The sequence below is a fragment of the Panulirus ornatus genome, chromosome 14 (genome assembly GCF_036320965.1).
Source record: "Panulirus ornatus isolate Po-2019 chromosome 14, ASM3632096v1, whole genome shotgun sequence".
NCBI lineage: Eukaryota > Metazoa > Arthropoda > Malacostraca > Decapoda > Palinuridae > Panulirus > Panulirus ornatus.
This window is the reverse complement of record NC_092237.1, coordinates 52,636,267-52,663,335: the sequence shown is the minus strand read 5'-3', so window position 1 is coordinate 52,663,335 and position 27,069 is coordinate 52,636,267. Positions and strand designations below refer to the sequence as shown.

The following is a 27,069-nucleotide window of genomic DNA, read 5'->3' as shown; positions in this document are numbered from 1 at the left end:
GACTGTGTCAGAATCGCCATAGTATTTTGCACGTCGTCACCTTCCGAAACGACCTCTCACGTTCGTTGGAGGAGTCCTGGCAGGTTGCTCAGAAGCGCCAGTCGAGCCGTCTGTGACACACTAATTCCAGGATGTGTGGATAAATCTATCGTGTCGAGCCGTCTGTGACACACTAATTCCAGGATGTGTGGATAAATCTATCGTGTCGAGCCGTCTGTGACACACTAGTTCCTTCGTGTCGAGCCGTCTGTGACACACTAGTTCCAGGATGTGTGGATAAATCTATCGTGTCGAGCCGTCTGTGACACACTAGTTCCAGGATGTGTGGATAAATCTATCGTGTCGAGCCGTCTGTGACACACTAGTTCCAGGATGTGTGGATACATCTATCGTGTCGAGCCTTCTGTGACACACTAGTTCCAGGATGTGTGGATACATCTATCGTGATGCTGGGCATCTCCAACTGCCTCGGGTTGTACGCATCCATCCCTCACCACGTTTCACCGAAGATCACAAAAAAGGAAAACAAAACGTTCGGAGTAGATGTATGGGAACGTTGCCCCTTGGATGGGGTTAGGTCGACTTTCGATCAGTGTATGTCATTTATTATCCGCCCACTCTGGGGACGGACAAAGATGACCTCTCTGTGACATCTGTAAACCCTTTTGCGCTACCGCTCGCAGGAGGAGGAGGGTTGGGGTGCGTCGTAAACTGACCAGCCAGTGGCCCGGCAGAAATCGAATATCACTGCTCATCCAGACCTTCATAATGTGTGACCACCAAGGTCCGTGTGTACATGCACTGTTTGTGGCGGTGCGCGCGTACTTCGTGTGTTCGTGCGGTCACGCGCGGTGTGTTCGTGGGCGGCATAACCATCCTGCATTTGGCGATTGTACCAGTCCTCGCCAGACCAGCTTCACTGGCTGGGGAACTGGATTGTCCCACCACGTCCTTGCTGATCTTCCAGTTCGTTGATTACGCCCATACGCGCCGTCGCGGTTCTGTGAGACAGGTGTTAACTAGGTTGAACCTGAGAGCCCTGAAGTGATGTTCGGAACGCCCCCAGAAAGAAAGAAGAAGACCCGGGGGGGAGGATTCAACACGTTGAACTTAGGCGAGGCTGTATGATCCAGCGTCTGTTGACGGAAGGGAGGGGTAGTAGTAGTAGGCGTTCTCGTTGAAGTGCCTCTCACTCCAGCTGAGTCCCTTAATTCCCTGCCCCAGTTGAGAGAGAGAGAGAGAGAGAGAGAGAGAGAGAGAGAGAGAGAGAGAGAGAGAGAGAGAGTGGTGTTGACACTTCTGTTTTTCCGGTGAGAAATGGAATCAGAATGTTTGAGAGAGAGAGAGAGAGAGAGAGAGAGAGAGAGAGAGAGAGAGAGAGAGAGAGAGAGAGAGAGAGAGAGAATGGTGTTGACACTTCTGTTCTTCCGGTGAGACATGGAATCAGAATGTCTCACAGATCTTCATCTTAAGCCCTAGTCATACCGTCCTGTATACCATATCAGTATACAGTCTTCCTGTATGACAGACCCACGGTGTTGCGGGGCGCCGGTGGGCCGAACGCATTGTTCGCCTCTTCAGCACAGACCTTTTGTCGTGGGCTTTGAACTTGGTCTTCTTGTAAGCCTGTGCCAGTAAAAGAATTGAACTGACGCCAAAGGAATCCATCTTGTTCTTGGGTACTGAAGGTACTGCACCCTTGGAGTTGCAGGAACTGGGAAAGGTGTCTTAAAGGAACGCTGGTACCCTTTCAGAAAGGGGTTCTTTGATATATATATATATATATATATATATATATATATATATATATATATATATATATATATATAAAGGTGATTGGTCATAACAGACACGATAATACCTCATTTGTTGGGGGGGGTGGAGTTTTGGGAGGCCCTTTTTTTTGAAGGGTCGCTGGCAGTTTGAACATATGACCTGAACAGAGTATGTAGTATACGTAATGCAGCAAAATATTATGTTAAATGTTTGTATTACATATGAGTATATACCTTATAAAACAAAGAGAACTCATGACCCAAGATGGTCGTGGTCATCTTTGCACTGGTTGGAATTTTGGTAATTTTTTGGGGGGGGACTTTAGAAGTATGGGTTTCAGAGAGATTCTCATTTATATTGCTTTAAGATAGGTCCATGCTTAATACATGACTGTAGGAGGTTTATGCAGACCCTTGTTTTGTGCTGTGAGAACCTGATGTAGATCTATGTGGTTCATTTTCTCTTTGAGACCTATGGCTTATGCAATACCCGTATTTTAAAGATTTATTCTTGATGCAAGTGTACATTGAAATGTTTTGTTGTGGAGAGCAGCGTGGTCGGTGTTGGGTATGATAGATGCTATGTATGTACAACCCCTTGACTCATGCAGGGTATTATAATGTGAAGAGAGTCATATTTTGTGCAGCATATTTTTTGTACAGAATCTCTAACCTTACTTAAAGTTTAATTGTTAAAGAGAAATGTGTGTTTTATGTCTGGTGTCATTTTCAAAGAGAAATCTATTTCATGTCTGGTGCTGCTGTAAATATTTTACAGGGACTCACTCCATGTTTGCTGCATTGTCTGTGTATATACATTAATGTCTGATGGGTGTCAATGTTTATGGAGGGTCATGTTCTGTGGAGTATTTTTTTTTTTTTCTTTTTTTTTTCTTTTTGCCCCGAACTCACCTGACTCCAGCCCGAGTGTTTGTGTGTTGTGTCCACGTGTGTGTGTGTGTGTGTGTGTGTGTGTGTGTTGGGGTCAGGAGGTGGTGGATGGGTGTGTTGCGGGGGCGTGTGTTGCGGGGGCTGAGCGTGTTTGTTGTCGTCACGCAGGATGGAGGGCGTGGATGGCGGCGGGACGGGTGGTGGCGGCTCCGGCGCGAACGACCCCCTGGCCACTGTCAGCAGCGAGGGCGGCGGGGGCGGGGCCAGCGGGGGGGCACCCATGCCCGCCGTCTCCACCGTCTACGTTACCATCCCCCAGACGGGAACCATCGCCTCCGGGGGCTCGAAGGGCGTGAGTACAGTACCTTCCTCTTGTCTTGCTTGATGCCGCTCACTCACCCCACCCCCCTCTTGTCTGTCTGTCTGTCTTTCTGTCTCCCGTGTCTCATGCTGCTACACCTCTCTCTTGCTAATACGCCTGTCTCCCATGTCCCATACTGTTACACCTGTCTCTCGCTAATACACCTTTCTACCGTGTCCCATACTGCTACATCTGTCTCCCATGTCCCATACTGCTACACCTGTGTCTTTTTATCACACCTGTCTTCCGTATCCCATACTGCTCCACCTGTCTCCCATGTCCCCCATGCTACTGCACCTGTATCTTATAAGTACACTTGCGTCTCCTGTCCCATACTGCTACCCCTGTGTCTGATGTTACTACGCTTGTGTCCCGTCTCCCATACTGCTACACCAGTGCCTGGTGTTACTACACCTGTCACCTTGTCCCATACTGCTACACCTATCTCCCTCTCCCGTACTGCTTATACGTCTCCCTGTCCGTTACAGCTACACCTGTCTCCATGCCCGATGCTGCTACGCATTTACGTGTGTCCCATAATGCCATACCTGTCTATTGTTACTGTAACTCTCTGCTGCTGCTGCATTTATTTCCTGCTTCCCCTACCTCTGGTATCCCCAGCTTCTACACATGCCCCTTGTATCCCCAGCTTCCACACCAGTCTCCTGTATCCCCAGCCTGCTCTTCTGTGACCCCAGCTTCCACACTTGTCTCAAGCTTCCACACCTGTCTCTTGGGTCCCCTGCTGTTGCACCTGTTTCCATGCCCCCCCCTCCCCCCCGGTTCCGCTGCCGCACCTCTCACCAGCTGCCACACCTGTCAACTGGGTACCCAGCTGTCGCATCTGTCCTCTGTTACTACATTGTTCTCTTGAATCTCTATGCCCGCTGCACCTATCTTGTGTGTATATCCAGGACTCTGTTGTGTGTATCCTCTGTTGCCATATCTGTCAATCGCCTGTGTTCCCCGCTGCCATGCCTATCTGTCGTCTGTGTCCCCCTGCTGCTATACCTGTCCGTTGTGTGTGTCCCTCTGATGCTATGCCAGTCTGTTGTCTGTGTTCCCCCCTGCCGCCATGCCTGTCCGTTGTCTCTGTCCCCCTGCTGCCATGCCGGTCTGTTGTCTGTGTCCCCCTGCTGCCATGCCTGTCTGTGTCCCCCTGCTGCCATGCCGGTCTGTGTGTCCTCTTGTGCCTCACCTGCCCTTGCGTGTCTCCTCTGCACTCTTTGTGTTCTGTTCGTCTCTGTTTTGTGTCCCCTGCTGCCTGATGGATCTCTCTCTCTCTCTCTCTCTCTCTCTCTCTCTCTCTCTCTCTCTCTCTCTCTCTCTCTCTCTCTCTCTCTCTCTCTCTCTCTCTCTCTCTCTCTCTCTCTCTCTCCTCTGGCTTGTCTCTTCCCTTGCTGCATTACCGCTCTCCTGCGGCCTTACCCGTCTCTTGCCCATGCCCTTTGCTGCCGCCCACGAGCCACTTGCGTTGCCTCTGTTCCCTGTTGCCTCCCCCGTCGCCCTTTGGCCAGACTGCTTCCCATGTTCGTCTCTGCCTTAGGCCATCCCTTCCCTCCGTACTCAGGCCTTGTGTGTCCCCCCTTCTGCGGTAGGTGTCTTCTGTGTCGCCCCCACCTTTCTCCTGTGTCCCCTGCTGCCACACTTGTCCCCTCTGATGTAACCTGTATTGTGTATTCCCCCGTTGCCTTACTTGTGCTTCGTGCCCGCCTGTCTCCTTTGTGCCCTGCTATCTTCGCCAGGGCTGTCACCCCGGTCTCCTCTGTCCAGCCAGCCGGCCTTTCTAACCCACCCCACCCACCCCGTGTCACGCTTGTTGTTCCCCCCGTCTTAGCGCGTCTCCCGTTTCTCTCTCTCTCTCTCTCTCTCTCTCTCTCTCTCTCTCTCTCTCTCTCTCTCTCTCTCTCTCTCTCTCTCTCTCTCTCTCTCTCTCTCGCTAACACCTGTCTCTGTCTCACCCTGTTATCTTAACCCTCGCACCAACGCGTGCGTCCACCGTATCAGCCTGCCCCTTCCAGCCCTTCCTGTTGCGCCTGCCAGAGCTCGCCTCCAGTGCCCCCCATGCCGCCATGTCCCCCTGCCCTTACTATTGTCTCCCTATGTCCCTTGCGTCTGAAAATGTTTCCCTTGCCTGTATGCGTCTCTTGTCTTCTGTTGCTATATATATATATATATATGTATCCTTTGTTCCTCCCTGCTTATACCTGTCTCTGTCCTATCTTTTCTCACGTCTTCCTGAGTAGCACCCTTGTCACCCTGTCCCCAAGTAAGTCTCCCATGTCCATCCTTCCACATTTGTCGCTGCGTCCCAAACTAGTCTCCCCGTGTCCATCTTGCCACGCTTGTCACCATGTCTTGACCAGTCTCCCGTGTCCAACTTGCCACGCTTGTCACCATGTCTGAACCAGTCTCCCGTGTCCATCTGCCACGCTTGTCACCATGTCTCAACCAGTCTCCCGTGTCCATCTTGCCACACTTGTCACTTTGCCTTAGCCAGTCTCCCAAGTCCATCCTGTCGCATTTGACATCTGCGTCCCTAGAAGTCACGCTTATCTCCTGCCTCTGGGGGTCTCCCGTGCCTCACGTATCTCTTGTATCGTCACCAGTCTCTTGTCTGTGTTCCCTACTTTTATACCCGTCTCGTCCCCTCCTCCTTCTGCCACACCTGTTTTCTCATACCCTTAACAATCTCGAAGGTTTTGTCACTCGGTTCCACATGTGTCTTTTTCCGTCTTTGCCTTCTTTTGTCCCTATACGTGTGTTCGGATGGGCCGTTTGTGTCCCATGGTACCTGAGTGATCTCGTCACCCCACGTGTCCCTTTCATATCTCCCGTGTTTCCTGCTGGTTCAGATATCTTCTATCATTTATCCTTTACTGCCACGTTCGTGTTGTGTGCTCCGCCCCGCCTATCTGCTCCCCAAACACCTGTCATCTATCCCAGCTTATGACATTTGTCCCGTGTTGCCACGCTTGCCTCCCCTGTACCCGCTCTGGCTACTGTACACATGGCTCTCCTCTCTTAAACCCGTCTCTAATACCCACCCTTTACTGTCGCATATGTTGTCTGCATCACCACATCATCTGTATGTATCCCGATGTGTGTTTCCCAAGTTTCTGCCAGTCAGTCTGCTGTGTTCCCTGCTACATTGGTCTTTTGTACCCACAGATGTTTATAGTGACAGCTGTTACTCATGTCGCATACTGTTTCCACTTGCTACACCTGTCCGGTGTCTTCCCTCCTCCTCCCCCCAATGCCTCCCATTTGCGCTCTTGCCAAACGTCATTCTTCCCACCTTCCTCCTCCTCCTCCACCCATGGCTTGTGTACTTGCAACACCTGCTTGCTAATATACCATATGGGCCTTGAAGAGCCAGCCCAACATTTGGGGGTTTTGTGTCCTCGACACCAACCCCCCTCCCCCCACGGCCTGTGTTCCACACCTGAACAAATTTTGCACTGCACACCTGACCCATTTACTCGTCCAGTGTGATTCCGTAGTTAGAGGAGTCTTCGCCATTCCTTGTCCTTGTTCTTCCATGCCTGTCATCTGGCTGCTGGATAGCCACCAACGACAGTTGAGGGGTTTGTCGTAACATTTGTGACACGCGTGTCGTGTGTGTGTGTGTGTGTGTGACTCAACAGCGCTCGTCGTATAACCCGTTACTTAGCGTGTCGTGAGTTACCCTCACGTCCTACACCTCAGTGTCATACACCCTCCCTAGGTACTTTGACAGAGACACACACTTTCCGTGTGTACTTCGCCTGCCTTCACACACCTTTCCTGTGTACTTTGTTAGTGTCATATAGCATCCCTGTGTCATACATCTCTCCTGGGTACTTAGTGTCATACACCTAACAGGGATTACTTTGTAGGTGTCGTACATCTCCCCTGTGTACGTAAACGGTGTGTCATACACCTTCCCTGTGTGCTTCGACATCATCACACACTGTCTTCGGGTGCTTTGAGAGTAATGTCGGCCTTCTTGGCATACCCGGCTTAAGGTTTTGTGACCCCCAGGCTTGAGAATCTGTCACCCTTTACGTCACCTTGGCTCGAAACCTGACTCCAATCAACTTGCATGGCTCAAGGTTCACGCGTGTGCTGAAGGTCAAAGAACCTGGGAGTATCTCTCGACTTTGTATTATCCTGTGGTGACGGCCGATTCTTGAGTGCACAGAACCCTTCGTGATTCTATGCCCAAAGGGTATGAGTTCCCCCCCCGTCAGTCAGAGACTACATTTGCTGATGTGTTTCCACATGTAATCTCAAGTTTATTGTTCACATTATCACACTGTTAGGAGAAGAACCTGTTTCCGTTATATTTTTTCTCTCTTTTATGCATGTGTTTGGAAAGTGTTTGACCCTCTTCACGTGCGATTCACTTCAACACTTTACAGTTGCAAGGTAAATGAACAGTTTTGCCTGTCCCTGTGTATGTATTTATTTTGATCTCTCGTGTACCGTTAATCAGTGGTAAAAGAATACATGCAACGGAGCATTTTTACGGTATCTATAACAGCAGTGTTTTGAAGTGTGTGTGGGGGGGAGGAGGAGGGAATATGTGTGATGAAGTTTTGTGTCTTGTCTGTCAGAAGTTTGCAAGATGGGTCGGGAGGAGCTGCATGAGCGACTACTTAGGCCTACAGGATGAGTCGGGAGAGCCCGCCAGCAGCACGGGATCCGACAGAGTCGATTGCTTCATAGGGAGGGGCACATCGTTGCGACCTGGGAGCTGTTTGGATGCACGGATGTACCCGGTAGTGACACGCGTCGGTCTGTCGTGCTGTATAGCGAAGGGTGTAGAGGATATACAGTGGTTATAATGGTTTGCCTCACCGCAGAGAGTGTGACCTGTCAGTGACTTAGGGTGTGGATGATATACGATGACTTCACGTCGGGCTGAGGAAGAAGGTTACGCAGTCATCTAGTTCCCTGTCGGGTTAGGAAGCGGTTGAGTTGATGGTGTAGTTGCCGATGATGTTAAACACTCCGACACGACTTGACGCCATAGGATGATACCATGACTTTTGACCGTGACCCTTAAACTTCGGGTCAGAGGCCAGGCAATCATACGCAAGTGAGATTTTTATTTTGTAGAATGAAAATTATTCTCATGCAGATACCACCCTCTTTGCACACATATATGTATTTTTTTTTTTTTTTTACTTATTTACAGATCCAATTAGTGGATGTAACATTTTTATATGTATATATACAAGCTTCAAAAGTCTGTGTTAGTCATTTATCTTTCCACGTTACATCACAGAAGAGGATGGAAAATTATATTTGAAAAGTTGGCCAAGATTAAAGCTCCGTTTGGAGTTTTATCTTTTTTTTTTTTTTTGCAGCCCTTTTATAGGTGAACGAATTTAGGGAGGGTTGCTTGCAGGCTGGTGATGTCATGGCTCTCCAGGTAAAAGTAGCAACTGCACTACAGAACCGACGTAATATCTGGCATTCAATGCGTCCTCTCTCCTACCCCACCCACACGAACACACGCTCTTCTCAGGATGGCTTGGCTTTGAGGCACAAGCGCGGGAAAGAACCGTGTATACTTCTGTTAGTCGCAGCAGTAGCTTCTGTCTTGCAAAATTAAGGTGATGCTGATGGTGATTATTTGAATTCTTTGAGTTGTTTTTGTGAGATTTTTGATATTCTAAACCAAAGTTTCATGATGCTCTTAACATTTAAGACATCTGAAGTGTGATATATATCAGAGGACATTGTATTGGCCAGGAAACCTATTAGAAAACCTCGTAAACATAGTGGGTTACATTATATAATGCAAAATTGTTGTTCTTAGAAAGCACAAATAGATGAAAATTACACATATTCACTGATCTATACGGTCGCCTCGCAACATGTTGAGATGAGAAATTGTACAACGAGTCTCGCCTTCCGTGTACAGTGATTTTTCAACGTCAGGGACAGCGTCCTCGCCTTCCTGTACACTTTTCACTTCCCTGTTCAGCACCTCTGAACATCCACACCTCAATCGTAGGCTGAGTCGGTCTTAAAGGAACTCTTATGATCGTAGGAGTTTTATGCCAGGCTACCTGTGTGTATTTATGTCTTTGATACTCAACGATAACAACGACTCACATCCTGTCTGGTACATAACATATAACGGTTGAGAAAAAAAAAAGATTGCGGCTGTGAAATTCCGGCAAGTGGCATAGATGTTTGATTCAAATGTGTTCGAGAATGGATAGAGTTAGAATTACGTACTGGGAATGAACCGGAGTACTGTAGTGACGTTGCCAACGTAGCTGGTATCTTAATGGTATCAAAGTCTATATATTTTTATTAAGAGTAGCCGTACCATCTCTTATTTCTTTAAGAAGCTAGTGCTACTGTATATTAATTATTCCTATTTTTGGTCGTCGATAGCGTGAAAAGAGGACTTAGGAAGTGACCCTCACGGCAACGCGTGATGTCAGCGAGCCAATAACGTCATCACTCAGGCTCCGCCCCCTGATGACGCGGGACCCCCCCGTTTCCCCTCCCAGCTCTTTCTCGCTCTCTATATAATGTACATTGTTGATTCGTATTGATGTATACCTAGTTATTTTTGCTAGGTAACTAATATGTTGAATTCTAAACTATCTTATTTTTACCCGAAAGGTGTATTCAGCATAAGCCATGATGATGAGAAAGAACATATATTTATAGACAACTTTTCTTGTAGCATATGGCAGTCCTTCCCACCCCCCCTACCACCGTCCTTAAGAACCGCCACTCCCTTAGGTATAATAAAGAAAATAAGTTATGTCGGATAGTATACATGATCGGAAGTGCACCATAGGCAGGAAATTATGTTATGGTGATTATGAATACACACGATTCATCGTCTACACAAAGAAACCTTGATAAGTCTCTATATCCGGCATTTACAGTACAGCCCCGCCTCTCGCATACGCGTCTGGCTAATGCTGTAGCTCATCGAGGCAGAAATTGCCGGTTTAGGGCTGTGAAAAATTCTTGCAAATATTTGATTAACAATCATGTATTGATGTGTCGTTTTCAGTTGAGGCATTGTCCCTCTCCCTCCTGTGTTCCACCTGGGAGGGTAAGATAGACAAGGAGAGCGGGAGGGGTAGCAAGGGAGGGGGTAAGTGGGGCTTCGCTTGGCGAGAGTTGGCGGGGTGGTGGTTTGATCTCCCCAGCCAGCAGCGTGACGTCGCCAATACTGCCGTGCGCTCCTTACCGTCCACACGTGCCTCTAGTTTCCCTCTCGCCGCCGCTGGTGCAACTACGGCACCTCCCGCCCTGGATATTTACTGCAGTCCACATCCCTCACTGTGGAGTCTATTGGCTCCATCAAGGTGTGTGTCATCCACCAAGCAGTTAAAAGCTAGCAGTGACCAAGATAAACGTGTGATTAGTGTTGTGGTCTCGCCTCCACGAGACCCTCGTGTTGAAGTTGGGTATAGAAAAGCCATGGGATCTGAAAAGATCGTGTGGTAGCACATTTCTTGGTGTATCAAGAAATGATAGGCTTGATGCTCGAGTATCTTTGTGCATATAGGATCTATTGGAAGACTTGCGAGTGATCAGTGCAACTGTGAAGTGTGTTGATGATGTAACCGTGTTCACCTACAAGGTATGACAGATTGATATGGGTGGTTTATAGTAGTGATATTGTGGTGATGGTGAGTGGTGACGTGAGCGTGACGTAGCCGGCTGTGAGGCGATCGGGTCCAGCTAGACTTGACACCGCTTGTGCGGCGCTACTACCACCTCCAGGGGTCTGACTCCTTATTCCTGTTTAGAACCTAGTTATTAATTTTTTAGTCCGGCCAGCAACTGAATGTCGACTTTAAAATGTAATTGCATTAGAGTAGGGTGATAGTTTGATGTAGTTCGTGATTCTCCGCCCAGGTAATTGGGACGTTGTAACTGGTGAATCACATCAGTTTTACTCTACAACCTCAACACTAAGTGTGAGGCCTGATTGGGCGTACTTTTTGAAGCTGGCGGCCGTTATTGGAATTCATTGGTGACTCATTTGCTAAACGTTTATCCTGCAACACCTTCCTCCTTCACCCCCCCCCCCCCCTTCCTTCCTTCCTTCCGATATATTTTTTTTTTTGATGACGGGTAGCTATTTTTCCAAGGTTAAGCGTAAACCGTTCGTGTATATTTCTTGAAAGGGACTTGACTACATCTTTTTTGAGATGCATTATTCGGTTTCTTACGAAAGGAAGCACGTTTATGAAGAGCTAACAATCTTTAACTGGTGTACAGCACAATTAAACTAGCCTTTTATCAATATCGTCATGGCCCATATTCTTCTTGTCGAAAGTAGCTTCTATGATAAGAGACTGAATTGCTTATATGCATTATCATTGTCACTTGTAAGTTAATCAGTATCTAAATTGAGATTTGAAAAAAACAACAGGTCTGTTGAGTTTTTTGTGGTGAGATGGTAGTGAAATATATCAAGTTGATCTAATGTACATTAACTCAAAATAAGGTGTCAGACGTCTGAAGACGCTCGTGCCGCATTTCCAGTTTATTGCTTTGGCCAGAAATCTCGTTAAGTATGTTTGATAATTAAGCATTTACTTTTGAAGTTGTTGGATTACCGAAAGGAAATAAGGAGGCATTTCGTTTGAGCAGGACAGTCACTGCATATTAAGGTAGTGTGAGCGGTTGCTACCTTGCCTTGTCGCCGGTGTTGGTAGCGACACTTGCGGCGAGGCCAGCAGCTTCTGCTGCATGTAGCCTTGGAGGTTGATGCCATCAGTTTCTTGTTGCTCCGGCTTGGTACACCACATGATTACCCGACTCCAGCATGATGCTGAAGATCAGGCTGTTGATAGGTGTCTTAAATTCTGAACTGGGCAAGGAATTCTCTAATTCAAATCATTTCAGCTCTGGTATAGTTTGCATACGTTCTGCTAGACCTTGGAGCATGAGTTACATGTAACGTGTAAACGCTGGTAAAGATATTTTGATGCCCGTTGGTCGCAAACCACTTGATAGCATTCGGAAGTAAGATTGCGTTGTATGTGGCACATCTCAGCCTCATAGTGTAGCCGTTGCTTTGCTCAAGTGGGTTAACTATTTGAGGAATTAGGCCCATGTTTCTCGTGTGTTGAAAGTATGCAAGGATGGGGAAGTATATTCTGCCGCAGCCGAAGTTCCTGCTGACGCCTCCACCACGAGTTAAAAATAGGAACATCAACAGTACCAACGGACACATTTGGTCCTTGCACCATACCGAATGTAATTCTAGATCAGATGAGATGTATACATTACCGAATGCTTCAGTGACATATGTATTTAAGAGTATACAGTTATTCATGAAGGAGGGCAAAAAACGAGATAGAACCTGTTCGGCCAGCCAGGATGTGGTGGCACGCAACCCTGTGGATCTCTGCCACCAGCAGCTTTACTGAACAACGTTGCATTGCAGGCATATTGTAGACCAAGTTTTAAGGGTGTGAGAACCTTAAATTGACGTTAAAGTATCCCAAACGTAAACTTTTTTCACTTGCTGTGCATACAGGTACATATGTGTACCATTTAGTCGCAGACTTGTAAGTTGAACATTAATGCGATCTTACGACAGTTATATTTTGTACTGGGGTTAATTGTTCTTTGGGTTTTAGGCCTATACACTGCCAAGGTCACTAAAGCTATCGCCATCAAACTAATAGCACTAAATTAAAGAAAAAATCTTCAGTAGCTTCAGATGTTCATGATATAGGCACATTTTCGCTGCATAAATGGTCCATAAAGTGTATAGTGAAATGGATTTCCTTAGCACTTGTGACGCTGACCACGTACCTTCATAACATCTAGCGAAGATTAATTAAATATTAAAAAAAATCGAGTGGTGACTTTAACCAAACATAAGGGAATTTAATGAGCACTGTTTACAATCTAATTCCTTTAAACTAACTCGGAAGCCGCACCATGCATAACGATAGTAATGCACTAGTGGTTATAGGTATAGAGGTGATCTCAGTCAAACACAAGGGAAAGCTTGTTTATCCAACACCAGCAATTTCACTTTTCTATCAAATTATACGTAATGTTTTTAAGATAGATATAGTATAGTATTTCACCAAAATGCAAAGGAAATATGCTCTTGAATGTTAAGGACCTTTGAATAGGTATATATAGTATCTTTATTCTGTGTGAACTTGTCTTCATAACATTTTAGTTAAAATCCTGCCGCAAAAACTATCCAGCTATCATGTATTAAGCATTACCGTATTGTAACTTTATTACACCAACATTTTTTACATACCCTATTACCAGTATCTTTTTCTAGCGTCAACGATTACTCTTCATTCCATTGAATGTTGATAGTCATGTATAACTTACTACTACTCTAATCCAATAAGGATTAAAGGTTAATGGGTGGACATAATTAATTTTTTTGATATTCTAAAATGTATGACTGCATTAGTACAGATAATTCATCACATTTGCTATATGAAATGTAATAATTATTTGTATCAAAATTAAGATGTTACAGTTAATATAGGAATATCTTAGAAATTCAGCACAGCTTATATAAATTTCCAGGCCTAGGTTGATGGCTGAAAGTTCCATAGCAACATCATCTGCATTATGATAGTTAATTTTGTTTTTAGCAGAGCTAGTGGAAATGAAAGTGTGTATATATATATATATATATATATATATATATATATATATATATATATATATATAAATTTAGCGTCACAAAAAATACATTGGAAGCTCCCTCCCCAAAATGAACGTTAAAGTCGCAATTTTTCATCCTCCATGAAGATGGCTGGCTGGATTTTTCAGATCCTCCTGACAAGAGAGGTAAAACTGTTAGTAATGCCGTTCAGGGCATGAACACCAACAGATACTCTGTGTGAACACCACCTTTCAGAGTGGCTGAAATTGGAATATGCAGAGATCTTTCACAGCCAACATTGACACAGAAGGACCAGAATTACTGAAAACACTGAGGGTGTGCTTTCTAGATATTTCACAATTTATATTTTGAAAATCCAGTAAAGCATGGCTCCCGACTTATCTTTAGAATACTTCTGTATTTGCCTGACCAGCTTGAAAGAATGTAAAACGGTACCATTGAAATTAAAAAGTGAAGTAAGTCAAGTAAGAGAAAATACCTTGAACATACAGAGCCCAGGATTGTTTAAAACAATCTTTACCTTCATAAGAAATTAGTGTATAGTGAAGAAATTTAAAAGGGCACTTGATAAGTATCTATAAAGTGTACCAGACCAGCCAGGATGTGTTGGTTACATAGGCTTGTAAGCCATGGCCTTCAGCAGCCTGATTGAGCAGATGAGGAACACAGCAGCTTGGACTTAGGCCAAGCTGTTGGAGTAGACAGCCTTTGAAATCAACATAGGTATATGTAAGGTAAGGTGCTACACCGGAAATGTACAGACAGTTTCTTTTTGCATTATCGGAAAACTTTTGCCTACTAGGATGCTTTACAAAACAGTGTTCATATGTAGTATGCAGTAAATTGATGTAACGTATTGTAATGAAACTATCTGGGGAGAAAGTAAGGCAACTGAGCAGTAATGGTCCATTGTCGTCTTTCTCATAGTTGCTTCATGGGCTTGAAGGGTCTTGGGATATAATGAATCAGAGTTTGTATTGTTTCAGGAATAGATGTTGCCCCATTGCTTAGATGAGAGAGTGTGACTTGTGTATGAATTGAGAATATGGTTTTAGATTGATATATCTCTGGCGGACTGGCATTTAAGACTTGAGTTGGAAGGGTGTTCCTAGGTTTTGTCACAGTTGTGTTTCTTGGGGTATCTGATGTGTGAGGCAAGGGTAGGCTTTACATTTGAACTTGAGGTTGATGGTTAGTTATGGAGTTGCTTGTGTTGATTTGAGTGCTAAGAATATTAAGGTAGGATTATAGTGGGAGGACTTTATTTTGCTTGTAGGTGTTGTGATTGTTTGGCAACCGGTGACTGTTTTAAGCATTTTATGTGGTTTGCAGCTTTGTTTGTTATATCTGTTACATATACACACTGTAATGACCCTCCTAACTGTCTTAAATGCTTCCCCACCAGATATATATACCCATCTGAAACCTTACACTCCAAACATATGCAAGTTACATCCATCTAAGCAATGGGACCTTAGTTATCCCTACAACACTGCAAACACTGGGTCCTCATATCCTGAGACCCTTCAAGCCCAAGATGTGGTGTCACACTGATGATAGATAAGTTGAATCTGGGTCACCATTTGCAGCAAGCAGGAAGTGCATGTAGAAAGTTGAAATTCATTTGAAAATTCCATTTAGATATTTACTTTTGTATGTTAAGTAATTTGATACTGCCCTACTTTTTTTCATTACTGATAGGGAGGCTTATTGGCAATGTAAATCTGGAAACTGTACGTAAGCCCAGGACCTGAGCCTCATGCATGCTCTCTTCATTCCTGTTATTCACAACTGCATGCCAAGATGCTTATTGCTCACCTTCTTTTTCCATCAGCTTTACAAATCTAGATTATTAGCAATTATCAAAGGGAAAATTATCAAGTTGATGTAATTTGGTGTAATTTTGGTAAACTTTTTAATGAACAGTGAGGAAAATTCATCAAATATGTTGCATTTTTTGGGCTATGTTTATTGTATACAGTCTGTGAGCCCATCTTTATATAAAACTACTCTGGATTATATCCTTGGATCATAGATCCACCATCTTCATGAAGAAACCAAATGTGATGATTGGATTATATTCTTGGGTCATAGACCTGCCATCTTCATGAAAAAACCTCTTTCTATTAATGGAAAGCTTAATGTGCGCCATCTCCGCAACACCACTCCCAGCACTATTATCTCTTATGTTTTGCAATGCTGTAAGAATGGCAGAATTTTTAAGGAAACCAGGCAGATGTTTGGGGAAAAACTTGGACCTTTACTGCCTTGAGTTCAGGCAGCATGAACAGTGGCACATGCTTACACAGAACATGGTTAATGAAATAACCAACTCTGGAAATACTGAATCTAAGTTGGCAGTAATTTTGACTGTGCTAGAATTTAGATTTCAGGTGTTTTGAATTTTGTATCTCAACCTTTATTAGCAAACCCAAATGCAAAGGCATACGAAAAGGCAAAGTAAATCTTGAATTAAGAAGCTAGGAAGATGGATCATAGAATTTTTAGTCCTTAGAAATTTCCATCCCCAAAGCACGAAGAAAAATAATCTAAAGATTCTTCATTTCATAGAGAGTATATTTGTTATAAAGCACTGAATTGAAGAAAATATTAAAAAACAGAATACTTTCCCCTGTTGCGTGTGGGGGTAGGGGGAAATTGAGTGGACAGGAAAGGCCTGGGCTGGTGGCATGGGTGCTCCTTATTGATTAGATCATTGATGATTATTGTATTTTTTTTGGCGGTAGGCTCCTCATGATGTATAAGGGTAATTGATGGAAACAACCTTAAGCTTGGATTTTAGATAATGGCAGGAGCCAGTGAAATGTCATATAATGCCTGGAGTAGTAGCTTTATAATCTCTGTTTATAGTGCTAATACCTGTTCCCTCCTAGAACTCCCTCAGAGGGGTGACCATGGCAATAATCTCCAAAACTAGCCGTTAGTGCCTTACTCTTAAAAGGTCACTAGCAGAGACTAATTGTAGGGCAGTGTTTCCAGGGGTTCCTGCCTAATGTTATTATGACTACTACTAACTACCTGATGTTTCTCCTTAATGCTCCTGTTTAAATGTTCCTACCTACTACTTCATCTGTTGCTCTTAACATTTTGCCAAAAGGTAGGGCTAGTAGTGCATAATGCTCACTGCAGGAAAATCTAGTTATGAAAAATAAGCTGTGTTAATTGTTATGTATGACAAGGAGAGATTATAGGTTTGTGGACCATGCCAGTAGTCCATGTGTGGATGAGGCAGAAAGAAAAGACAGCTACCTGGGTGCAACTTGACAACCACTAAAGTTTGGCTTATCATGCCATCATCACTAACCTGAGCTTTATAACATATCACATAATGCATGGAGTAATGAAAGAGAAAAAAAAAATCCAAGTGAACTATTTTGGATGATGAATTATTAGGTGAGCCCAAAGGAACAGTATTAGCTTTAGTTTGGTGTAGGATAATGGTATCAAAAGTAAACAAAGAGGTAAAAGCAAGTATAAGATATTTTACAGCTGGCTTCAGAGTAAGATGATAAGATCAGAAGACAAAGAGATCCAGATAAACTTGCTGGAATTCAGAGATGAAAAGTTTGAATACATTAGTCATGGATCGACAATACATTGTTGACATCTTACAAGGGACCAAGTAGAAAAGATACTGATTCTTAGAATATGTAAAAACTAAGCATCATAAATGAAGAGCTGAAATATGAACATGACATTTTAAAAGATTGCATTAGAAAGTCAAGTAATGAGGGTTGTGATACTGAGAATGCTGACTTATGAGACAGAAGAGGGTGTATTGAAGTGGTTTGGACATATGGAGAGAATGAGTTGGGAAAGAGTGACAAAGAGAGGATATATGTGTCAAAGGTAGAGGGAACAAGAAGCAGGAGACCAAATTGGAGGTGTAAGGATGGAGAGAAAAAATTTTGAGTGATCGGGGCCTAAGCATACAGGAAGGTGAGAGGCATGCAAGGAATAGAATGAATTGGAACGATGTAGTATACTGGGGTCAACGTACTGTCAATGGACTGAACCAGGGCATGTGAAGGATCTGGAGTAAACCATGGGAAGGTCTGTGGGGCCTGGATGTTAATAGGGAGCTGTGGTTTCGATGCACTACACATGACAGCTAGAGACTGAGTGTGAATAAATGTGGCCTTTTTTATCTTTTCCTGGCACTACCTCGCTGAAGCAGGGGATAGTGATGCTGTTTTCTTGTGGGGCGGGATAGCAACAGGAATTGATAAAGGCAAGCAGGTATGAATATGTACATATTTCTGTATATATATGTTGATATGTATATGCAGGTATATTTGTGTGTATGGGCATCTATGTGTATGTGTATATGAGTGGATGAGCCATTGTTCGTCTGTTTCCTGGTGCTACCTCGCTGACGCGGGAAACATTGATTATGATAATAATAATATATGTATATATTTTTTTTATTATACTTGGTCACTGTCTCCCGCATAGGTAGCTCAAGGAAACAGATGAAAGAATGGCCCAACCCACCCACATACACATGTATATACATAAATGCACACACACGCACATATACATACCTATACATTTCAATGTATACATACATATACATACACAGACATAAACATAAATACACATGTACATATTCATACTTGCTGCCTTCATCCATTCCCGTCGCCACCCCACCCCACTGGAAAACAGCATCACTACCCCCATGCGTGCAAGGTAGCACCAGGAAAAAAATAATAAAGGCCACATTCGTCCACACTCAGTCTCTAGCTGTCATGTGTAATGCATTGAAACCACACACACACACACACACACACAAAATCTAAGCTGAATATTTCTGGCTTGTACACTCTTCCCCAAATGATAACTGTGTGTGTGTGAAATATAATGGACTCTTGTTAAAGGTTGAAAGAGATATATTTGATAATATGCTTGGCTAGACATTGAAATGATGACGGAAAATTTATGGTATTTAGAGGAAAAAATTCACAACATGAAATAACATTATTATTAGAATACTACTGTATGGAATGTATCAACCAGGCACCAAACAAAAATTTATCAGAGCCCAGCAAGAAATATGCAGACACGTTCATGTATTGTCCAGTGAAATAGATAACCTGCAGGGAACAGCTGGAACTTAGGCCACAGTAGAATGAATTCGGTTCAGGATGAACCTGAAATTTACCGTAGAAAATGGCAATGTAATGTACTGTGTAGTAAGCAATAAATGCAATGAGCATTACTACTTAATCCTGCTTCATGGCAAAATCTTTCAGGTATGGTTAGAAACTTCAAAGCATGGGAATAAAAAAGTTTCAGAAATCTAGGCTGAGGACAAGATCTTGTAGAATTTTTTTTTTTTTTTTCATAATTCTTTTTATGTGTGTAAGATACAGTGTAACATTACTACTTCATACCTACAGATTCAGAGTGTGATACAGCAGCCATCTCAGCCAAGTGTTATTCAGAGCACAGCCTTGCAAACAGTCCAAATTTCCAAAGGAAACGTCATCCTTCTCAAACAACCAACACAGCCTTCCAACTCGGTCATCCAGTCAGCAGGGGGAGGCACTCTGCAGACAGTGCAGGTGGGACATTTTTAATATGATCTAGCAGAAATGAAAGGAAATGTAACACAACTGTACCAGCAAGTCTTTCTGTAGATGTAGGCTTGCATGCCACTTTCATTACCTTTTTCAGTATATCAGAAGCTTTTTGACTTATATATAGTACTTAGATTTCAGTATTCCATTTAGACTTTAAAAAAAAATACTATTACATGCTGCTTCTCATATTGCATTTGATTGACTCTAGTTCCTTGTGAAAAATTAGCCATGGAAAGAGAAGTTTTCCTTTTTTTCTAGTGAAGAATTGTTGTAGTTAATGTACATTATATGGTGAGTGCCAACAATGAACACCTTCCTTCTGAAATATCAGTTTTACATATATTGATATCTTTTTTGTTAGTGTCCCATTTCTTACCTACTTTCTCCCCTTGCTACTTATAAGGTAGCTCCTTTTCTTCTCACTCATCCTTGTACGGTATATCTCTCTTAATAAACACCCTTCTGTTTCACTTATTTGTTATACCTCTGTTTGTCTCAACTATTTTAGCTTCCAGCTATGTCATGGCAAATGATTAACAGCAGGCAGCTGCTTGCTCATTATGCATTAGAATGCTATTGCCGATATGTCGTACCAAACCAGCATGAAGAGTTGTTTGGTATTGTGGGGGGGGAGGGTTCACCAGTGAGTTGATCCATCGTATCCATATTTCATATCCTGCTATCGATAATCATATTAGTGTAAAGCAAAATTGCTGTAGATACATGGCCCAAATATACACACACATTTCACCAAGTTTTGCAGTAGTTTACTCTTCACAGGTATATTTTCATCCTTCATTATGTGATTTGATATTCTGTTGCAATTGTGTATTTTGCTGATCTTCAGTAAGCTTCTGGTCATGATGTTTAAAGCAAAAATATGAATGCCTGTGCATCTAAATTAATATACACTGGCAAGTGTTCATGTTCTAGTATTGAAAATTTTCAAGTCCATAAACATAGATGGCTCATTTCATGAGATCATATAACTTGATGTTTATTTAAAATTTGCAGTACTACAATGAATTACACAATTATATGTTTGGCAGGTATTGGATGCAAGTGACGATCAAGATTCATCCCGCAAACGACAAATCCTGGCTAGAAGACCATCTTACCGCAAGATTCTCAATGAATTAGGTGGAGGTGAGATATCAGGTGAGATTGTTATATTTCACTTTTACCATCAGGATGAGTATACTGTATATGGATATTGTAGGAATGCAAGATGACTTAGGTGAGTTATGTATTTGCACATCATAAACAAACTGCACTTCTTTAGGGCATTTATTATCTTAGTTCTTGTTATGTAAAAGTGAGGTAACCTTAATGTTTGTTTTGAAAATTCCATGGACACAAATTTTTCACTATTTTCTTAACCATCTGTTAAGAACGAGAATATTATTGTCAGTTACAGACGCACTACCCAAGCAGGGTGTAGATGTACTCTTGCAAATGTAGTTGAAAGTACTTTATCCAAATTGCTGTCCCTTTAGATTTCATATCCACAATGAAACAATGATCCTTCCAATACATTCCCACCTCTACATGCATGGCAATCAGTTTTATGCAACATCACTAGACCTCCCACCCATACTATATAACTAGCCACCGTCCCCTAGATAGAATTAAAAAGCTTACCCATGCTTTACTCATAATAAATATAACACTGACAAAACATTTGTAAAGGATTGGGAGATGTACAGGAGAAACATGCGGGTGCTTTTCTGAAAAAAATGATAAATGAGAGTTGAAGTGAGTGACTATCAACAGATTTCAGGGAGAATCAGAAAAATGTTTTGGAAGAAGGTTAATAGTATGAGCAAACAGGGGGATTGAGTCTTGTGAAGGACTGTTGAAAGTGTATGATGATCGGTGGCAAATGTAGGGTGTTTTGGACAACATAGGTGTATGTGAGTTGAGGGAGTCATGGCAAGTGGTTTGGTGAAAAGAGAAATAAACATAAATATGGTGAAGTGGCTGGATTGTATGGGATTACTGTTGAATTTCTTAGAGAGGAGACGACTGTATTGTTGATTGGTTTGTTAAAATTTTCAAATTTCCAGTGTGATGTGGTATACAGGGGCAACGTGCTGTCAGTGGGCTGAACGAGGGCATATGAATAAGTCGGGGGAAACCTCGGAAAGATTTTCAAAAGATGTAGAATTAAGACAACCATGGGACTTAGCTAAGAAATTAAGGAAAAGACTTGTTAGAATAGATGTATAGTTAAAAAGTGTTCAATAAATGTAATAAAATGACAGAAGACATTATTAATGTAGGGAGCATGTATAAATTTATGATTTATAATAACAATATTCAAAAGATGGGTCCCCACGAGTGTAAAATTCCCTCCTCTTGGGAAATCCCTTCTTGTAAATCACAAATAGGTAGTTACAATATGGATACTGTGGTTATAAGAAAGACTTTCAGTATATTTATATTTGTCTGTTGTAGGGCGTTCTTAGCAAAATTTCCTTCATTCGTAATGAAACATTTTAAACACAACATTTTACATCATTCTTTCACCTTATAAACTCTCTTGCCCTGTTCCTTTTTCTTTTTGAATCACGTACAGCAAACACTTAAAATATGTATTAGAAATTTAAGTTTAATTTTTTGGCTTTACACAGTACTAAAGCATTTACACAGCTCGTGTGAAGTATACTTGTTTTAAATGGCATCATGAAATGAAACTTGTACAACCATAGGTAATGAATCCTTATAGTCAGAGGCTTTTGCTTTTCTTTTGTTAGTGACAGAATGTAATTAAACTGTTGTTTGAATATGCATGTAAGGAGTGAAGAAAAATACTTTGTATATTTTGGATATTAATTCCTTGAACATCTGCGATCCGTCTTGCTGGGTTTTTTTTGAGGGGGGGTGTAAGTGAAATTGAGACACAATGAATATAGAACATCTTTATTAGTTTAAAACTAGGCCAATTTTCCTAAACTTCCTTAATGTAATGAATATTAAGTAGCATTATAATTAATTTTGATCAGTTTCTTCGGTCTTGGCAGACAAAGGTGACGCAGGTAGCTCAGATTCCTCACAAGACGAACCAACAGGAACGGTTACCATCGGTGGGCAGCAGTATCAGACTGCAGGTTTGTTGAAAGGTCCGTCCGCTTGCCATGCGTTGGTATATCTAGCCCTTAAGCTTCTTGTTCTGTCTTAATTTTGCATTTAGTCTTACGTTCATTCATCTTTGATATCTCCATCTCAGTTTTCTTTTGTATAAAATTATTTATATCTGTAGTTGGAGCCTGTAATATAGATATGATTATTAAATAAATATCTCATAATTTTTTCTTGCGCTATAATTCTAAAGTACTTGGTAAAGGGAATTTGTAGCCTTATTCATTGCATTTTAATTAAAAAAGATTAAATGCAGTTTCTTTAGAAAAAGGCTTCTTAATATAACCATGGCACTGATGAGTGTTCTTTGTAAGATGTCTTACATATCAGCTAACCCCTGGGAGAACACTATACATAGAGTTTTAGAGCCAGGTATGGTCCTGGTTCTTGAGCTTATTAACTAAAGGCTCCAGTTGGGATATTGATTCTATCAGTCTATATTCTTAAAGCTTGCTGTATGCTATAGCCTTTTGGGAATTGCTTGATTCCCTAACTTAATCTCTCAGTTAAGGATATTATTTCATCATCATACATCTGCTTTGCTATGGTGATATTGTTTGGTTAGTGTTAAACTGTGTTCTTTGTTAGTTTTAATTGATTCATTTCTGTCTTGTCTATCTATATACCTGATGCCCATTCCCTCCGGGAACTCCTTCAAGGGGATGGCCACAACAAAAGAGTCTTCTGAACTGATGAACTCCAGTGCTACTTAGCTTTTAGTGGCTCCCCATTAACAGGCTGCTGGCAGGGGTCAACTCTTGCACAGTATTTTCAGAGGCTCCTACCTAATGTTCCAACCTCCTACTTCTACTTAGTTCCTACCCACTACTTCCACCTAATGCTCCCTATTAATGTTTTTAGTCACTACTATTTAATGCTCCTGCCTAAAGTTCGTACTTACTACTTCTATGTATTGCTCTTACCATTTTGCCAAAAGGCAAAGCTAGCACAAAGCGCTTACTGCTGGAAAACATAGAATTAAGAAGAATGAGTCTTTTAAGTGTTGTCAAGTGTTATGTGTGACTAGGGGAGATTGTATGTTCATGGACAGAATGCCAGCAGTCCACATCTAGGTAAGGCAGAGGAGTGCAACTTGACCACCACTGAAGTGCTGACTCACTACGCAGCCATCATTAACCCCCCCAATACCCAGGCAGGTGGTGCCAGGATTAATATACCTTCCTGGTCAGTGACTACCAACCAACTGCTACCTACAGTTGATACATTTCACCTTCCATTTAGGATGGCAGTAATATTGCACGGTACATTTTATGATTCTCTTAGAATGTTTTTAGTTTGATCCCTGGCTTTGACATATATGGATTTCATAATATTTTGCAGGATATCAGGGATGTGGGAGTGATTTGGTTTTGGTTTTACTAGAATGAGGGTTTTTTTTGCCAAACTCTATAGTATATTGTCCATATGCTATAATTGAGGAGAGAAGTAAAACTAAACATTGCAAGCCTTGGAAATTACATTAGTTTTTGTTGCTTTTATGGCATTTGATAGAACAGCAAGCTTTATTTGTAAGCTATTGCAGTTTTGTAGTGAACACGAGATAATACTTTATCCTTAATGGTAAGAATTTGTGGTAGCCCCACACATCTTTATTCCAGTCACATCCCTGATAATTTATAGTTTTCTTTTGATGTTTGAATTTGAGACGCATTTCTTAGACTGATTTATGTATGGGTGTATTATTCATAATCAGTTTCATCTTGGAGTAATTTGATGAATTGGTGGCCTTCTTTCATTTGCTTTATATTGTTCATGGATTGGGGTTACAGTTGTTTATAGATAAGGTAGCATATTGTATGTATCCGCAGAACTTTTTGATATGGGTCTCAAAAATGCCTTTCATGCTTTGCCTTCCTTTATCGAATATGAAGTGCCTTTTGTATTTTATTATCCTTAAAATGAAACCACAACTTTCATTTTTCATGAATGCACAGTTGATTCTCAAATCAGCCATTTCACAGTTCCTCACTGCAACAGATTTTTACTTCACAGTTGAAAACTCATACCAGTATTTCCAGAGACTGATGGCACGTTCAATTTGCTGCTCAGATGTCTTCTTCATACATACTATTGGCCAATAGTTTATACGAACAGTACAAATACCTTTGAACACAGGTGGTGATGAGAGCAGCAAATGACCAGTTACTGAGAGTTAACTACCTGTTTACTGTCTATAAGCTCTTATCAGGAGTCGTATTTTCATCAGTATGAATAGCTCTGTCGCTTGATATGAAAGGAGGCATGAATGAGGAGTATAATACGGAAGTCAGTTAGTCATTGTCTAAATATTAGTTACTACCAAGTGCACCATAAAGACTGCCATTTAACTTCTGACCCATGTGCCTTGAATTGTCACATGCAGCACCTGTAGCATATGTACATTGAACAGATGCCTTGTTGTGTGCCTACACACATTTTAATTTGGTATTTTTTCTTTTGCAGCATTATGGATAGAAGGGTTCTGGTGATGCTTTACCCCCTACGATATTTGACTAGAGAAGGAAAGATGATTAAGTTTATAACTGAAAATGCAATTTTTCAAGATAATAGACTTTAGTGTGACCTTGCATAGTATCATGGTGAAGTTTGGGTTGGTAATATTCAAATACAGTATTCCGTGCTATTAAGGAACTGAATATTTTCTCATAAGGAAGAGGAAGTGTATAGCATTTCTCAGATGATATGAAAGTTAAGTGTAGCTATATTTGCTGTAACCACTGGTGTTTTGTGACAATTCACCTGTGCATCGTACCCCTGAGTACTCTCAAAGCCATTCTATATTAATATACCTTCTAGCACCATATCTTCATCACACTGATGAATCGATATGATTATACCGTTCAACTTTTCTGGCAGTGCCACCTAGGAGATTTACTTGATTGCGTAACCGTATCATGGCATTTCACTTGTAACAAATATGTATTTATACACATTCGCGTTTTTGTACGTTAGCAAGGCAGTGCCGGGAACATATGAAAAAATGGCTCATTCACTCGCATCCACTTTCAAACAAACACTTCATATGCCCTGGTTCTGTCCATTGACCACTTCATCTTGTATATATCACATCACTCCATTTTATGCTATCCCTTGTATGTCTTGTACATTATATAGGGGAGAAAGAGTACTTCCCACGTATATTCCCTGTGTGTCGTAGTAGGCAACTAAAAGGGGAGGGAGCAGGGGTCTGGAAATCCTCCTCTCTTGTTTTTAATTTTCCAAAGGAAGGAACAGAGAAGGGGACCAAGTGAGGATATTCCCTCAAAGGCTCAGTCCTCTGTTCGTAACGCTACCTTGCTAATGTGGGAAATGGCGGATAGTTTGTAGAAAAAAAGAAAAATATATATATATATATATTCATTTATTTGTTTATTTATTATACTTGATTGCTGTTTCCCATGGCAGCAAGGTAGCACCAGGAAACTGACAAGGAATGGCCCATCCACTCAGTTACACATATAGGTACATAAATGCCCATACACATACATATACATATCAACATAAAGACATGCAAAGACATATACATATTTATACATACATTTTCATACTTGTTTGCCATCATCCATTCCTGGCGCCACCCCACCCCACAGGAAACAGCATTGCTACCCCCTACTTCAGCAAGGTAGCACCAGGAAAACTTGTTCACTGTTTCCTGCATTAGTGAAGTAATGTCAGGACCAGATGAAGGGAGACATTATTCAATCACATTCATTTTCTAGCTGTCGTGTATAATGCATCGAAACTACAGCCCCCCATCTACATCCAGGCAGGGGCATGTGATTTCACCATGGGTGTTTTATTTGTTTATGGATGGGATGATGAGGGTTGGGGGTGTAAATGCAAGGATCATGGAGAGGTGCAAGTATGCAGTCTGTAGTGGGGTGAGAGGGCCTGGGAAGAGAGTCAGTTGTTGTTTGCTGATGACAGCATTGGTTGCAGATTCAAGTAAGAAACTCCCAAAGTTCCAATAGTTGGTGTCTGAGTTTGGGAGAGTGTGTGAAAAGAGAAAGTTGAGAGTAAATGTAAACAAAAGCTGGGCAGGGAGACAGGTTCACTGGGGTGTGATTTTGATTGGGGAATGTATGGAGGTAGTGGAGTGTTTTTTGATACCTGGGAGTGGACATGCCAGAGGAAGGAACCATGTATGTGGAAGTGAATCATTGGTTTGGTAAGGAAGTAGAAGTTAGGGCAAAAATGGGTATTAAAGGTATAGTAGTTCCAGTGCAGTTGTGTGGATGTGAGGTATGGGCTATAGATGAGAATGTGCAGATAAGGACCCAAGGGTTGGAAATGGAATGTGTGAGGACAATATGTGGTTTATGGTGACTTGATTATGTAATAAATAGGTAAAAAAGAGTTGTAATTGAACATAATCTGACATTGTGTTATCTTGGGATCCTGTTTCGTTTCTTTTTCTTTGTTCTTTGAGTTCAGAGGGTATGCTAAGAAGTTACATAACTAATTGCACTGGAATATAATCTAACATTTGATATCATTTTGGATTTTTTTTTTTTTTTTTTTTTTTCTTTTTTTTGCTCCTTTTTACCTACATTAGGTATCATTTTGGGATCCTTTTTTCTTTGTACCTTGTTACATGCAATAGTTATCATCTTGGGATTCTTTTTT

At 42.0% G+C, this 27,069-nt stretch overlaps 2 protein-coding genes across 12 annotated transcripts in view; one reads left to right on the top strand and one right to left on the bottom strand.

Annotated features, from left to right (window-relative positions):
• CrebB (Cyclic-AMP response element binding protein B) overlaps positions 1–27,069 on the top strand; it is a 100,093-nt gene that overhangs the window by 61,260 nt on the left and 11,764 nt on the right. For 2 of the 11 annotated variants that reach the window (XM_071669932.1, XM_071669923.1), the window contains 4 exons: positions 2,835–3,018; positions 19,099–19,263; positions 20,331–20,439; positions 22,287–22,403. In XM_071669932.1, the coding sequence (XP_071526033.1) occupies positions 2,836–3,018; positions 19,099–19,263; positions 20,331–20,439; positions 22,287–22,403 (574 nt within the window). In that variant the 5' untranslated portion in view covers position 2,835. The remainder of the gene's footprint in view (positions 1–2,834; positions 3,019–19,098; positions 19,264–20,330; positions 20,440–22,286; positions 22,404–27,069) is intronic. The other 9 variants (XM_071669927.1, XM_071669925.1, XM_071669930.1 and 6 more) reach the window with 9 other exon arrangements.
• Positions 22,190–27,069, bottom strand: part of amx (TM2 domain-containing protein 3 almondex) — a 29,576-nt gene continuing 24,696 nt past the window's right edge. Inside the window, exon 7 of the transcript XR_011713709.1 lies at positions 22,190–22,550. The gene's annotated coding sequence lies outside the window, so the exon portion shown is untranslated. The remainder of the gene's footprint in view (positions 22,551–27,069) is intronic.